The sequence below is a fragment of the Molossus molossus genome, unplaced genomic scaffold (assembly GCF_014108415.1).
Source record: "Molossus molossus isolate mMolMol1 unplaced genomic scaffold, mMolMol1.p scaffold_m16_p_2, whole genome shotgun sequence".
NCBI classification, from domain to species: Eukaryota; Metazoa; Chordata; class Mammalia; order Chiroptera; family Molossidae; genus Molossus; species Molossus molossus.
The window spans coordinates 140,738,593-140,755,307 of record NW_023425355.1 but is presented as its reverse complement, the minus strand read 5'-3'; the positions used below and the strand labels follow the sequence as shown (position 1 = coordinate 140,755,307).

Sequence of the window (16,715 nt, the reverse complement as noted above, 5' to 3'; positions counted from 1 at the left end):
TTTCACATATGATTTATTCAGAGCCATATTTCCCTGTTAAAAATTCTATATTTGATTTATTACTATTATTTTATTTCCTATTCAAAACTATCTTGCTATCTAACATGTTAACAACACTATTAAATGAAGCAGAAGAAACAAAGATGAATATTTAAGTCCCTGTTCTGAAGTCACCTAGAATCAGGTAGTAGATAGAAGCTAAATATATGCCTAATTATTTAATAAGATGAAGACTGATCAATTTCATGGAAGATGTCTGCCAAAGTTCTGTGGTATTCTCAAAGTTGAGCAGAAGTTTTCATGTGGCTGGAGAAATCTATGAAGGCTTCTGAAAGGAGGGGTCCTTCAAGGTAATCTTCGAATGATCTGGAGGATATTAACCATTGGAGGGTGGGGAAGGGGTAACCCAGGTCGGGTAACAATAAATGGCAAAAGGCAGAAAGCAAGGGGGTAAGAAGGCAATATAGTTTGACCACAGTGTTGCCTATGTGTACAGGACAGAGTTAACTAAGGCTGCAAAAGGAGATAGAGGGCAGATCATGGTTATGATACCTGTCCCTTATTTAAGAGACAATAAAAATTATTTGATGCCTTTTGTGCAAGATGTGGCATGATCAGAGCTATGCTTTTGGAATATTGGTTCAGTGTTGTTTCTGACAACAGACTTCCTAGGATCAGAGCCTTTCAAGAGGATTCTTGTGCAAGTATTCTATTGAGGGCTTCTCTCAGGAGAAATCCACAAGGAAGTGAGAGAATGGGAGAAGAAGCTAGGCAAAGATGTGGTTTCAAGAAAAGTCTAGCTTTAGCATGATCCCACAAAAGCTCTGGGGTGTTCATTGCACCACAGAGTTTGTCCTGCCCAGAAACCAGGAGCTAGACTGTTAGACTTCTATATCAGTCAGGCACTGGTCCCACAAAGTGGTGGGAAAAAAAGGTCAAGGGCCGGAAAAGTGAGGAGAGCAATGTGGTATCATCTCTTAGATATCTATGGGCAAAGTGGCTCCAGTTAGCTAGATAAATATGTGCTTAATGAATGAATGGTGGTAGAAACAGGGATAGAATGTTGTAACTGATTGGTCTGGGGACAAGAAAAAAAATAAAAATGTCTGAAATTTTGATTCCAGGTAACTAGTAGATGAATGGTGACATTGACAAAAACTAGTGTCTAGGATTGAAGGGGGAGATGTTTAAGTCTTTAGGAACAGGGTCACTTAGAGGTAGACCTACTATGAGCCAGGGAATCAATGGGCAGAGAAGTCAGCAGCATTTCAGGGCATTGCTGAGTCTTTCTTTCATACCATGGCTATTTTCTGAGCTCCTGCTAGATCCGAAAACTGCTGAGGGCCCTTGATTCCTATTTGCACTCCTCTCTTCCATTCATTATTTTTTCTCTCTCTCCCCTTCCTCTCTTTGGATTTTCCCATTTTCCTTTTTTCTAGCTACTGTTTTTTCTCCTTGTCTCCTCCCCATGAGCTGGACTCAAACTTTCCATCATCTTTGACTATTTTTTTTTTTTTTTTGCCTTTAACTCAGTCAGTTACACATCCTATCTTTGTGTTTTCTCTCATAACTTCATTCAGCAAACAAATATTTATTGAGTGCCTCATTTGTATCAGGTGTCTGGATTCAGAAGTGAATAAAACAGAAAAATACTGCCTTTATCATGGTGCCATCATCATCATCCTTATCATGCCCTTCCTTAGGCCTGGAGCTTTCCATCCTCCCTGCCTCCGATCTGTGGGTTGTTCTTTTACTGATAAAGCACAGCATTAAAAGGCTTTTGATCATTCAAGGGGAAAGTGGGAGAGAAAATATGGAAGGGAAAAAAGAGGCAAGTGACAAGAAGAAGGAAAGGGACCTTGGCACTTGCCCCACTAGTCTCTTCCAGCTGATCCACTATACTTCTTTCATTCAATCTTTTGTGTTTACATGTAAGCCTGTCTGACTGGAAGGCTGTATCTTTCTTTGAATGCCACTGAAGGTGGCAGTGCTAAACACAGTTACAATAAACTTGGCACTCATTGGGGTGGAGGGATGGTGGGAGGTGATTTAGTTCACAAACACTTTCTAGTATGTTAATCCTCACCCCAGGACATTTTTTCCCCTATTTACCTTCAGATATAGTGGGAGGGAGGAGGGGAGAGAGAGAGAGAGAGAAAGAGAGAGAGAGAGAGAGAGAGAGAGAGAGAGAGAGAGAGAGAAAGCGAAACATCGATGTGAGAGAAACACATCAACTGGTTGCCTCCTGCACGACCCCGACCAGGGCCAGGGAATGAACAGCAACTGGTATGTGCCCTTGACCAGAATTGAACCCGTGACTCTTTGGTCCTCAGGCTGACGCTCTAACCGCTGAGCCAAACTGGCCAGGGCACTCTCTAGTATGTTAAAGGTGAAAACAGACCAGAGAGAAAGCAGATTGTCCTCTACAAGCCCATGAATTTCCTTGCCATACAGAAGGCCGCTGAGTTTGACGTGCATATATTTCACTGTTCTTTTATGTGACTAACTAGGAGTAGCTAACTACTCCTGTTCTTTTATCCTTAAAACACCTTTTCTCTCCACAGCTACATGTGAACCCGGCTGCAAGTTTGGTGAGTGTGTGGGACCAAACAAATGTAGATGCTTCCCAGGATACACCGGGAAAACCTGCAGTCAAGGTCAGTGGAACAGACCAGGGTCCTAGTCCAAACCTACCCTAACCTATCACAAGCATTTCCATCATGGCAGTGTGGTTTGTGACATGATATAGTGCTTAGGATTTCACAGGTTTTAATTCCAATCTTCAAATTAAAGTGGTTTCAGAACTAGAATTTTCAGTCAATCTCTTCTCCCAGAAAAATGTAAAAGTCATTTTGATGCTTTTGTCAAGATGCCAGATTAAAGGTCTTTTCCTCTAAACAAATAGTTTTATTGTAGTTTCAAGCTACTGAAGTAATGCACACTTTTCACTAAAGAAAACAGTGTAAATGGATATAAATTAAAAAGTGAGTGTCTTACCCTGGACGGTTTGGCTTAGCAGTTAGAGCATTGGTCTGTGGACCAATAATTTCATAATATACATATGTTCTAAATATTGAGTCTGGTCAAGGGCATGTACCTGAGTTACAGGTTTGATCCCCGGCCCCAGTCAGGGTCGTGAGGGAGGCAATCAATCAATGTGTCTCTCTCACATCAATGTTTCTCTCTCTTTCTCCTTCCCTTCCACTCTGTTTAAAAAATCAATGGAAAAATATCCTCTGGTGAGGATTAACAGAAAAAAATTTAAAAGTGTCTACCCCCAGTCCTGACATCAGTATTTGTCATGGGCGTCTCCCATGTCAGCATATACCAAGTTGCCTTACACTTTTTAAGCCTGTATCCTAGTCCCTAATGTGAACTCTTTTATCATTCATGTAAAAAATACTTTATTTAACCACTGTCATCTAAGTTGTCTCCAACTATTCGCCGTTATAAACAATGCTAAAGCTGACATCATTGTATGCACATCCTTGCACCTTCAGTGAGTATTGCTATAGGATAAATTCTAAAAATGAAATTGGTGGGTTGAATAATGTACATATTTTTTATTTTAATGGACATATTTAAAAAGGCAATTTATGACTTTTGTCATAGGCAATTTTTTGAAGATAGTGAAGAGTTTATTTATGATATTGAGAACATCAATTCTCAATCTGGATAATATTGTCCTCCAGGAAGAGTTGCCAGATAAAATACAGATCCCCAGTTAGATTTAAATTTCAGGTAAACAAAAAATAATTTCATAATGTACATATGTTCTAAATATTGAATGGAATTTATATATACTAAAAATATATTAGTTGTTTATTTTAAATTGAAATTTAAGTGGGCATCCTGTATTTTTATTTGCTAAATCTGGGAACCTTACCCCAGGGGATATCTGAACACATTTGAACAAATTACTACCAGCATCTAATGGGTGGAGACCAGGGATGCTGCTCAGCATGCTACAGCACACAGGATAGCCCCCTACAACAAAGAATGATCTGACCCAAATGTCAACAAGGCTGAATGTCAACAATGTTGAAGTTGACAACTCTGGCATGAAGAAACCTGCAATAATTCAAAAAGTGTCCCTGGTTGTATAATGCAAAGAGCAGCAAATCAAGTTTGGTGGCCCTTAAGATTAAAGCTGTGCCCTGGCCAGTTTTCTCAGCGGTTAGAGCGTCGGCCCGCCAACTGATGAATCTTGGGTTCGATTCCAATCAAGGGTGCATACCCTGGTTGCGGTTCATCCCTGGCTCTGGTCAATGTGTCCCTCTCATGTCGATGTTTCTCTCTTTCTCTCTCTCTCTCCCTCCACTCTATCTGAAGATAAATAGAAAATGTCTTCGGGTGAGGATTTAAAAAAAAAGAAGGCGGCTGCTGGTGTTCTGGAAGGGAGGATGATGTTGCAGAGCTGTGCGGGCACCCACTCCACTCCACCAAGCCCAGAGCATAGCTGTATGCACTGAAATCGCCTTTCTTTGAGCTGCAGACCTACAGCGTGAGAGAGGAATCTCTGACTCTCTTATGTCCTACCACCAACATAGAGGCCAGTGCCCTAAGGTTTTTCTTAGAACCGTGTCCAGCTGCTTGAGAGAGCTGTGTTAAGAATCACGCTCTCATCAGTAATAACTCAGCTGTATCCCTCACTAGGGTCTTCACACCAGGAAACCTGTTTTTCCAGATGTCTTGGATTCTGTACCAAGATGCCTTCTAAGAGATTTGGAATAGAGAAGATATTTTTCATGCTGGTTTTCAAGTCCCAGTAAAATATTAAGATTGAAGGAGTTGTCCAGTTGGCTCAGGTTTGACACTGCCTGTCTTCCCCCCACAGCCTCCCTGTCCTGGGACAGCCTGATCAAAGCCTATATGTGTATATCCATTAATGGCAACCGGCCTCAGACCTCCACTGATCTGTTTCCCAAAAATGCTTCTTCTAAGAGACAAGTGCGTGAACTCTGAGTTCGGGCCAAGTGATGAGTGTTCCTGGATTTCTCATTAAGTCCAATCAGTGTTCTTCAACTCCCTCTTTTGAAACAGTTAGGGTTCATGTGGGAGATGGCAGGGTACAAGGGATAGGCAGTGGACAAGGGCCTTTCAAATGCCCGGCTAGGTCATCAGAAAGTCCCCATAGTTCTTTTTAGAGGCAAAAGCATCTGCTTATTTTCCGCAATTCATTTGCCTCCTACCATGCTAAATTTTTGTCCTACACGGAACCTCGTTGTTTTCATCTCCCTTGAAGGGATTAAGCCATGAGACACCCACATGACAGCATCTCTAAACACAAGTTCCTCTCTCCATGATCAGTTTCAAAGTTATATTTTCCTTCTGTATCACTTTTGTTATAATAAAGTTATTCATTCTTCATGTTCAAAAATGTTTTTGTAAAAACACTTTTGAAGTGTTTTTACACTTCAGTTTCACTACCCAGAGATAACCATCATTAGCATTTAGAGTACAGTCTTCTAGGCCTTTTTTTCTATGCATTTTTATTTTATATTTTTTTACAAATTGACCATCGATCTGTATAGGTGGTTTTACAATCTTCTGTTCTCATTTAATAATATCCTTTGAACATCTTTACATTGGATTCAGTATTGTCCTAAACCCTCACCACAACTAGCTGCCTGGTTGGGCTCCCTCCAGAGGATGTGAGCCAAGGCAATGTGGCCAGTGCAGGTCCTCCCTAAATAATCACTGAAAAGAAGCTGTGCTGTGGGCATCTGTCATGGGCTGCTTGGGATAGTATTAAAGGCAGTATTGTCTAAAATGTATATTTCTAACATTTTATTCAAGTAGTATACACAGAATTGCGCATGTATCAAACATGTACAGCTCAATGAATTTTCAAAAACACCAGTGAGAATGGTATTCAGATCAAGAAACAGAAACTTAATAGCCTACCCAAAGACCCCTCCTACACCTGTCCAGTCACTTTCTCCCCACCCCCAACAAGCAACCATATGGTGACCTCTCACAGGATAGATTAGTTATGCCTGTTTTAAAATGTACACATTGTATCCAGCTTCTTCCACTCAATACCATGTTTGTGAGCTTCATCCACTGTGCTTGTAGCTATAGTTTGTTCAGTCTCGTTGTTGTATACTATTCCATCTTATGAGCATACAAATTGGTATCTAGTCTTCAGTTGGGAGTTTTTTGGTGAGCAATATCCATGTTTCTGTTGGGTAGACACCTGGAAATACAATTGCTTGGTCATGGTATGTTTCTATCTAGATTTAGTAGATTCTGCCAGTTTTCTCAAGTGATTGTACCTATTTACATTCCCTCCAACAGTATACCATCATTTTGTTTACTCCACATCCTCACCAACCCTTTAATGAAGTCAGACAAGAAGCCAGTCATGTCTTATGTCTCCAACCCTACGGGCGGGATCCCAGGAAGCCAATCCAGTTCCACATCTGAATGTTTCCCAATTCAAGTAACCTTTCTCATGTTCTAACTGCCCCCTGCAGATGTGAACGAGTGTGGAGAGAAACCCCGGCCATGCCAACACAGATGTGTGAACACTCATGGAAGCTACAAGTGCTTTTGCCTCAGCGGCCACATGCTCATGCCAGATGCCACATGTGCCAGTAAGTGTCATCAGCCAGGTTGCTCTCAGTCAACCTTTGAGGCTTGACTTTTTCCCCACATTAAAATATCTTTGGGTACTTTTTGAAAAAAAATGTGGTAAAATACATATAGCATAGAATTCACCATGTTAACCATTTTAAAGTATATAGTTCAGTTGTATTTTATACATTCACAATGTTGTGTCACTATCACCTCTAATTCCAGAACATCTTCTTTGCCCCAAAATGAAACCATCCCCAATAGTAGTCACCCCCTATCCCTCTAGCGATGACACATCTGCTTTCTGTCTTTATGAATGTGGCTATTACATAAAAAGACTAGCTGAGGAAAAATAAATAAATTCTATTCCTATATATATGCAGAGATGTAATGGGTTTCTTCACGAAAATAAACATGTTGAATAAAATAAGCATATTGTTTTAGGAAGGTGATAAATTTAAATTCCATCTTGGGATATCAATCCCACCAACTACCTTTCTCACGCCCTTTGGCCCAGGCTCAAAGATTAGTGACTCTTGTTGCAAATACACTCTTGATTCACATTCCTGAAAAGAAAAGCCCTTCTGTGATAAAGAGAAACCCATGTCCTGTGGGAGGGTGAGTCTATTTCCATTCATTTACTGAGAAGGAAGGCCTTTCAGGTTTGATGTTGCAGCTAAAAGGTAAACCCATCCTCCTTGCCTGCTTCCCTTTCTCCCTCCCCTCTCCCCATCTCTCTTTCCACTGCCCTGCAGCCCCTAACAAGCCTGGAGACTGTGCAGAGTCTTGTGGACTCCCCAGCCCATCCTGGGCTTTTGTGCCATTATAAAATCTTGGCTAATGCATGGCTCACTGCTCCCCTGGCTCATCCTTGTGCTGCCCTTTCTTAGAAAAGTGCCCTAACTCCACCACTCGTCTAGATTCTTCATTAGCAAGCAAGCTGAAGAGATAGAGCAGGCAATCAAAAAGGCTTTTTAAAAAATCCTTACCAAAAAGAAATTCTTACTATTATAGATTAAACAAATCCACAAGAGACAAATACATAGCTTAATGAATTCTTACATGGTGAGCACCCATGTAACTACTATCAAATAGAACTTGACCAGAACCCCCCACCCCGTGGGAACCACTAATCAGGCTTTTATAGTAATCATTTAACATTTTTGAAAAGATATATGCTAATGGATGTTTCTAAAACATTCCATGAAAGCCCAGTCAATGCCAAAAAAGATATCTTTCTCCAAATGGGAAGATACAATTAGGTAATTTTGAAGATTAATTTTAAAAGAAGACAACTGAAGAGAAGAAAGAATAAACTGGAAATATAACCATTGGTAGGTATTTGTTACATTACCCTGGCCTGTGCATCTAGCTCAGTACCCTCTTTGTCTATTTCTATATATGTAAGGGTTGCCTGTGCCTCCTGTTTATAGCTCAAAGTGTCCAGGTAGCCCTGGACCTCTCTTCTGGATGCTGATTTTATTTTACCTGGTTCCTTGCAGTCTCTTTTGTCCATCTGGGTGATAGGTATGCTATGGATGGGATGGATGAAAGGAGTATGTTCAACATGCTCCCCTATTGTAGAAGCTTATGATCCACACATACTGGTCTCCAGCTGAGGCAATGCATTTTTGTGAGATAAGTTATGTTTAGCAATGAGTGACAGAAAAACCCAGCTAAATCATCTCATTTGCTTTAAAAAAAAAAGTAAAGAAAAGCTGGAGGCAGGCAGTTTCACAACAGCTCAGCATGGACTCAGTCTCTGCCATCCTCAAGGTATTGATTTCATTCTCATGCTTGTTGCCTCAGAGTCACAGTATAGCTGCCCCAGATCCAGATATCACACATAAATTTAAGTTAGGCAAAACAAAGGGGAAAGGAGTGATGCCAGTGAGTGAACACCTCTTTCATGACCGGCCCTTTTATCTACAGCAGCATCTTTACCAGAAGTCCCATTCCTTCCAGCAGACTCATCTGTATATCTCTTTGGCCACAGCTGGGTCACATGGCCACTCCTTGTTGCTGCAAGGAAAACTGGGAAAAAACAAATATCTGGCTTTTCAGCCTCAATGATTGCAATAGCAAGAGAAAAGGGGATCCAAAATGGCTTTCTGGTAGCTAATCAGTAGTATATGCCACATGTTTTACAACTGGCACCTAAAAGACCAAGTCTCATGACTCAGGTGACTCTCATTGAGTCTGGACATGCATGGAGAGATCACTAGAATGGATTTTTATACCCTAATTACTCAGATTGATCACCTGCATCAGAGGTTGCATTTCAACCCTATAGAGAGCACCCAGGTGACATAAAGGAGTGATTAGAGCTCATGCAAAAGGAGAGACAGATGCAGTCTGGTAACTGAGGGCTGCATGCCCCACCTAAAGACAGTCAGATTCAACATACTGACCAGTAAAACAGACTATGCAGCCACGAAGGCACCACCCTGCCTAGATTCCATTTGGTTCTCAAACAATGAGCTTATCCTATAATTCCATTCCACGTGTTACATTTAATGCCCCAGAACTCAGAGATGATTTCTCAGTGAGCACTGTTTATCATCTCGGGAAAAAAAGGCTAATCCTTGCCTACTTTTTCAGACTCTAGGACGTGCGCCATGACAAACTGCCAGTACAGCTGTGAAGACACAGAGGAAGGGCCGCGGTGTCTGTGTCCATCCCCGGGACTCCACCTGGCCCCAAATGGAAGAGTTTGCATCGGTAGAGCAGCAGGCATCGCCTCCTCACCCTGTCCCTTCCCTTGGCTGCTCGCTTTACTTAATTCCTCAATTTCCATTTATCACAATCTGTCTGTTGACTAGATATCACAGGCTCCTGAAAGTACACATTTATGTCCGTTTCTCAGACAACATTGTTACCCACATATGCTCTAGACACACTTTGGAGTGCTAGAAAGAACACATCTCTATTATTCTGGGTTTGCCTAATGCCATAGTGAAAATAGAATAAAAATAATTTTATTTTAGTATATTTACCCTGAACATGTTACTTCAGCCACCAAATTGTATATCCTCATATTACTGTACTTAATTATATTGTACCAAATATACATAATATTTAGAGCAAGGGGCACATAGCATTAATAAGCAATGTCAAACCAAATCAGAATGTTGAAAGAGTTCTTAATCTTTTTTTTATTTAAATAGAGAAATATCAGTGTGATTTACTATTCTTACTTCCTTACTGCTATAGAAATATTTTTCACTCATGGTGCTAGATGTATATTTATCCTAAATGTACATAACTTGATAAACTACATTTAGAAAGCTCAGCCACATAGATCCTAAATCAGTTCAGCACTTTAAAAAAATAATGTGCATTAAAAATTTGGCTCTGCTCTTTGAGAATGATCAGAAAGATTTATTTAGAATCACAGGTTTAGTACTCTGTAGTAAAATAAGATTTTTATGACAAAGGTAATTCCTGATCAAACTGAATCCACATTTCACCCACCTCTTTGATTGGTTGGGTGCCATTTTTATTGGAAGGGGAAGAGGATGTGCAAGAAAGTGATCCCTGAAAACAATAATTTTTGTCAGTCCATCATTTATTTATTAATTATTTTTAAGAATGCAAAGGAAACAATAAGCCAGCATCAACCTGTATGTTTATCCACAGCTCTAAAATAACAAAGTATCTATTTGATTTGGTATCTGAAAGTGAAAGCAAAACCTGAATGTTAATTGTTCAGTGAACAGAGCTGTCAGCCCCTTTGTAACACGACTTTCAGTGGTAGAAGGGCCAGGAAGCCTGTTGTCTGCTAAAATTGCATCGTTCCATCATTACACTTGACCCACAATTTAGTTATAAGTGCATTCTTAGGAAACTACATTTCTGTGATTTGGGTCAATATTACAGGACTTGGAGGAGCTTGCTAATGAAGTAATTCTTTAACTCTTTCTTTAAATGCAACATTTAAATGTTTGTGTATTCAATTTGCTTACAGTGCAGCTATCTGACTCTGTTTTCAAAAATTGTATATGCTATGCAGTATACAGAGCTGGAAAAATATGAATTCACTCAGCAAACATGTTCTGTGTGCATATATCTGTGTGCACGTGCACGTGTATTTCAGAGGGAGAGTGCTTTTCTTGCTATCACTGACACCTTCTGGTTTCCTATCCTAGATGTCAATGAATGTGCTTCTGGCAAAGCCGTCTGCCCCTACAATCGAAGATGTGTGAACACATTTGGAAGCTACTACTGCAAATGTCATGTTGGTTTTGAACTGAAATATATCAGTGGCCGATATGACTGTGTAGGTAAGATTTGGTGACACCTTTTTTCTTTTTCCTTGTCCCCACCAAACCTGTAGGCTTTCTCTACAGCTATTTCAATTCAGTCTATTAGTTGAACAATCTATAGTACCCACCAGCTTAACAATATAGAAACAGTTATGTTTTTTTTTTTAATGTTTCTGGCATTTAGGGAACTCTGATGACATGAATTATGTGAAACTAGGCCAGTAAAGCTTTAAACTAAGGAACATCAGTCTGTATAACTATGTGACAGGGGCAAATATCTTGAGATATGTTTTGTGATCTTTAACAATTTTTTTGTTTAGTTTTGTTTTTAATTTTTTATTTTTGTCCAGGTACATATCTAAAAATGGGAACAATAAACAGTTTTTATATTTGATAAAAGGAAGAATAACAATGCCTGTTTAATCTTGATCTCAGTGGTCTGTTCGAGACAGTTTACAGCAGGGGTGGCTTTGGGAAAATGGCTAAAGGAGTTGAAGGCACATGCTCTTTCCTCTCTCCCCTTTCAGCCCTGTCATGATTCAAGCTCCACATCCCCTTTCCAGGGTCACCAAAATCACACTGCTAAGATTCTGGTATCAGTCAGCTATGGGCCTGTTCTGTGTAAAATAAAATATGTATCCCACCCTGGCCAGTTTGGCTCAGCAATTAGAGCGCCGGCCCAAGAACTGAAGGGTTGCAGGTTCAATTCCTGGTCAAGGGCACATACCTGGGTTGCAGGTTCAATCCCCGGCTCTGGTTGGGGTTGTACATGAGGCAAACCATCGATGTGTCTCTCTCACATAGATGTTTCTCTCTCCCTCCCTCCTTTCCACTCTATCTAAAAATCAGTGGAAAAATATCTTCTGGTGAGGATTAACAACAACAACAAAAATGTATCTCTTAGCGAAGGGATTCCAAGTCTCAATGAACATGTGAAATGGGGGCATTTGTGGAGCCCTTGGATACATTCCCATCACCTTGATATAGTGTGAGACAAGGCCTATCCTACAGCGAAGGGCAGTTCAGGCTCCCTGTAGAATTCTTGTCACATAACGTGCGTAGCAAATGTGCACATGACATGGAAAACTAACAGGGGAAAAGTCGGATTTCATTCAACCCTACACTCAGAGCTTCTTAGGATGCATCCCTCTTCATCATGTTGGGGCAACACTCAGTTCCTGGGTTTGGAACGGTCTTGCGACACTTCCACAGCTCTTCCCTCAAATCTTCTCAAACACAAAGGCCACCTTAGACAGGCTGGTAAAATCCCCGTTTCTCTTGGTCTTGGAGCCCACACTCTGCTGCAGACCTGTCCAGCTCTGTAATTGGTGATACCATGTCACAGAGCAGAAGCCTGGTGTCTGAGAATTACAGGGAGATTCCATAGGACAGGGTGTGAAGTCACATGGAGAGCTTCCAAAGGAAACGAATCTTTGTGATTTTAAAAATGATTGAGTCTAGCCAGTGTGGCTGAGTGGTTGAGCGTCGACCCATGCACCAAGAGGTTGCCAGTTTGATTCCTGGTCAGGGCACATGCCCAGGTTGTGGGCCCGATCCCCAGTGGGGGGCATGTAGGAGGCGGCCAATCGATGTTTTCTCTCATCGATGTTTCTATTTCTTCTTCTCCCTTCTTCTCTCTCTCTCAAATCAATAAACAAAAAAAAATTTTTTTAAGCGATTGAGATTAGCATCAGAGCTCCCTTTGTAGCTAAATTAATAACAGTAGGCTATTTCATGTGCATATGTCTACAAAAGCATAGTTGGAAGGCGGGATGGAGAAAAGGGCTAATGCACTCATCACCTGGGTGGAATTCAGCAAACTTTCCTAGTCCAAATCCAGCAGACAAGCTCAGACCAGCCTGACCTTGCTCCTGGCAGTCTTTGAACAAAATGCCTATATATATATTCAGATGATGTCAGTGATTCCTAGCCAGTCTTGTCCTTTGTTGGTTAGGAGTTTCAAGCCCTTTCGTACATAGAAGTTATTTCCTGATATTGTGATTTAATTCTAAATTAGAAAGATAAAATAGTTAAGAAAACAACCTAAACATCTTACAGATTTCAGTAGTATTGATAAACAGATCAAATTGCTGTGGGGTGGTGAGCTAGACACACTTCCTACCTACTGCGTGTCAGGCAAGCTGGGGCTCTGGGCCAAGGCACCAGGGGTTAGGAACACCTCTCAGTTCTGTGGCCATGCTTGGTTTGTTGGCGGTGTTGATGGTTGGCCCAAATATAAGGGATGCCAGTCTTTCAGCATGCCCTGTTACGCAAGCTTGTTCACAGGATGTTCACATTTTTAGATATAAATGAATGTGCTGTGAATACCCATACGTGCAGCCTCTATGCCAATTGCCTCAATACCCAAGGATCCTTCAAGTGCAAGTGCAAGCAGGGATATAAAGGCAGTGGACTTCAGTGTTCTGGTAAGTAGCATTTGGTCATGTGTCTTAGCTATACCCGATAAAGCATTCTCTCCATGTCTCCTTCCTCCCATCATCTATTAGGTAATAAAATCTTAAATTTATAAGCCAAGTGTGTAACAATAGAAAGTCACTGTATGCAAATTAAAAAACAGAGATTGGCTGCCCATGCAGGGTTGAGCATTGGTGGGTTGGTGGGAGGGATGCCATGACCTTGAGAGGCCCCTGGAGAGGAAACTGAATAAATCAGTTTCCATATTGGAGGAATAGTTGAGGGTTCCTTCAGGCCACCAAATTTTAACATGTGCAGTACAGCCTCACTTGTCTCAGATTGTGTGGTGTCATGGTCAACAGCTCAGGCTCAGGAACTAGGAAGGCCTGTATCTAAACCTGAGCTGTGCCCCATACTGGCTATGACCTTTAGCAAGTTTCTTACCCTCTCCAAACTCAGTTTCCTCCTATCCAAAATGAAGGTCGTGGTAGTCCTGCAGTGGGTGGTTGTACTGGGCCAGGGCACAGTCCCTTGGTGCTCTCTACTTTCAACAAGGTGGGGAGGACAGTTCCATGCATATCCCTTGCCCCAGAGAAGTAGACCCTCTCTCTCTCTACATTGAGGCCTTCCAAGTCTCTCTAAAAGGCTGATCAGCCCCCTGTAGGTACAACCCAGAGTTAATACCCAGTAAGTCTAGGAGTCTGTGAACAAATACCCAGCTTCGCCTTCACAGGGTAGGGTAATTCTCAGGTGTACTTTAAATTGAGTTCATTGGTTTTGCAAAAGTCCAGAATCAACATTGCAATAGAGAAGAGGAGTTAGTAGATTTTCCTTATGTGCCATCTGTACCCAGAGGAAGAAGCACCCCAAATGTAGATTTCTATGTGTGTGTTTTTTTGCTATTCTAATATATGTATTAATAACACACTGTTAGATAATTTGGCCTTAATTTGACACCACCTATACCTCATTCTAAGAATATCTAAACTTCAATATTACCTAACTTGGGTAGTAACAGTCAATTTAGAAAAGGGTACTGCTGTCTCTCGGCTTGCCGGGATCAGTGCAATGCAGTGAAACTATAAATACACGCTGCTTGGAGTGAGGTGAGCTTTGCAAGGTAGCAAATGCTCCAGATCTCTGGACGCAGTCCCATTTATTTGCAGATTGGTACCCCCAGGTCACAAGTGGATTTAAGTAAATTATTTCCTTGAGATGGCATTACTGCATACACCCTTGTTTTGTCTCTTGCTTTTTATGGGGAGAGACCTTGAAGCCAAAAGATAACAAACCCTTATTCACATGCAAATGAAGCATCTAATACACCTGGGCTGGCCAGGTTCCCACCACCACCATCACTCCCCACCCCCCACCCCAAGCTAGGATTCCGAGAATGCATTAACACAAGGTTGAGAGTGCTTAATACAAGGTTAAAAAATGTTAAAAAATGTCCATCTTCCAACCCAACACCACAGGGTACTATGTCATTGAGTTACTAGATGCATGGCTTTTGGAATCAAATTATGTCAGCTTGATTCCTGGCTCCCTAGCCTACTACCTGTGGACTGAAAACACATTACTTAACCTTTCCATACCTCAGTTTCCACATCTGCAAAATAAAGATAATAGTACCTGGCCCTTACTACTATTTTGACAATTATAAGAAATAAGCCACACATAATAAATAAATGTTCATAAAAAGGGGTTACCTCCAGCCCAGAATATATTAAGTGCTCAATAATCATGCACTAGTAGTAGGAGCACAAGTGACAGTGGCTTCTTTGCCAAAACTCAACAATTGTTCCCTTTGAAAAGCAGCTTCCAACATGGAGGGAACTGGAGAATATTGTTCTGAGCAAAATAAGCCAGTCAGGGAAAGACAAGACATGATCTCACTTATTTATGGAATGTCATGAACAAAATAAGTTGTCGATCAAAATAGACCCAGAGACATGGAAGCAGGGAACAGACTGACAAACCTCAGAGAGAAAAGGGGGGGGGTTGGGAAGAGATAAACCAAAGAACTTATATGCATATATGCACAACCAATGGACACAGACAATAGTATGGGGAAAGCAGGAAGGGGGTGGGAGAGGGGAAGAGGGGGGTCAATGGGGGCAAAAGACATAATCAAAAACATAGGTATTGCTACAACCAGGCCATTACAATTTTTTTCTTTCAATTATAACATAAACATTAGAAGTTTGGAGGTATGTATGGCCTTGGATTTTTTTTTAAACTCAGTAAAAGAGTTTCAACATTCTCCTGATGAATTCTAAAAATAATAGCAAACATAGGCCAAATATATGTTGGGCACTAATCTTAGTAATTAACATGTATTCACTCATTTATTTTTATTTGTTTTTAATCTTTACCTGAGGATATTTTTTCTATTTATCTTCAGGTAGAGAGAGAGGGAGAGAAAGAGAGAGAGAGAAAGAGAGAGAGAGAGAGAGAGAAACATCGATGTGAGAGGGGCACATCGACTGGTTGCCTCCTGTACAACCCCAACCAGGGCCAGGAATGAACCACAACCGAGGTACGTGCCCTTGGCTGGAATCAAACCTGGGACTCATTGGTCCATGGGCTGACGCTCTACTGCTGAGCCAAACCAGCCAGGGCCAAAACTCTATTCTTAACCCAACTTTATAAATGAGGAGATGGAGGCAAAGAGAGGTTGAGTGTTGGTTGAAGGGCACATGACTAGAAGATGTGGGAGCTAGGAGTCAGATCCAGGAAACTGGACTCCAGGGCCAAATGCTTATTGCAGGTTGGTGTGTCCATAACCCATGGCTCCTCCTCTAGGATGGAGACCACTCCTGGGCCCCTCTCTGACAAACTGTCATGGCTAGCTTTTCTGCCATCCTTACCCCTTCCTGTTTCCTGGATTTCATGGTGTGGTCCATTCCTCATCTATGATTAAGCCTGTCCTCCCAGGACTGCATCTGAAGCTCAGATGAGAGGAGTGTTTCTCCTGCCAGATGATAAGAAATAATCTGGTGAACTAAACATAGGTGAATGAAAGTCAAAGTCCTATTCCTCCTGAGAAAGGTGTTCTCACATTATAGCGATATTTTCTAAGTAACGTTAGATTTTTAAGTAGGTAGACATTTTGCACAAAGTAGGTATTTAGAGAAATATCAGATCTCCCCCAGAGAAATTGCCAGCTTTATCTACAGAAGACTGGTTTGTGAATCTGAAAACTCTAGAATTCCTAATTTTTATGTCTGAGATCCTCCAACATGTCAAAGACCCTGCTTCTGCAACTTCCTCCCACATTTTTATATTCTCAAGAAGATGATGCAATACTCAAGAAGTTTTAAAGTGAAAAAAAAATCAATTATATCACATTTGAAACAACTATACCCAGGTAAAGTTAAATCTATCCATTCATGGTCATGCATATGGATGGCTTCTTTATCCTTGCCCCAGTTCTCTCTTTATATACTAAGGGAG

The 16,715-nt window shown here is 41.1% G+C and overlaps 1 protein-coding gene across 1 annotated transcript in view; it reads left to right on the top strand.

Annotated features, from left to right (window-relative positions):
* EGFL6 (EGF like domain multiple 6) overlaps positions 1-16,715 on the top strand; it is a 57,875-nt gene that overhangs the window by 25,948 nt on the left and 15,212 nt on the right. Inside the window, exons 3-7 of the mRNA XM_036270189.1 lie at positions 2,565-2,657; positions 6,480-6,599; positions 9,181-9,300; positions 10,728-10,862; positions 13,148-13,270. Of these exons, the coding sequence (XP_036126082.1) occupies positions 2,565-2,657; positions 6,480-6,599; positions 9,181-9,300; positions 10,728-10,862; positions 13,148-13,270 (591 nt within the window). The remainder of the gene's footprint in view (positions 1-2,564; positions 2,658-6,479; positions 6,600-9,180; positions 9,301-10,727; positions 10,863-13,147; positions 13,271-16,715) is intronic.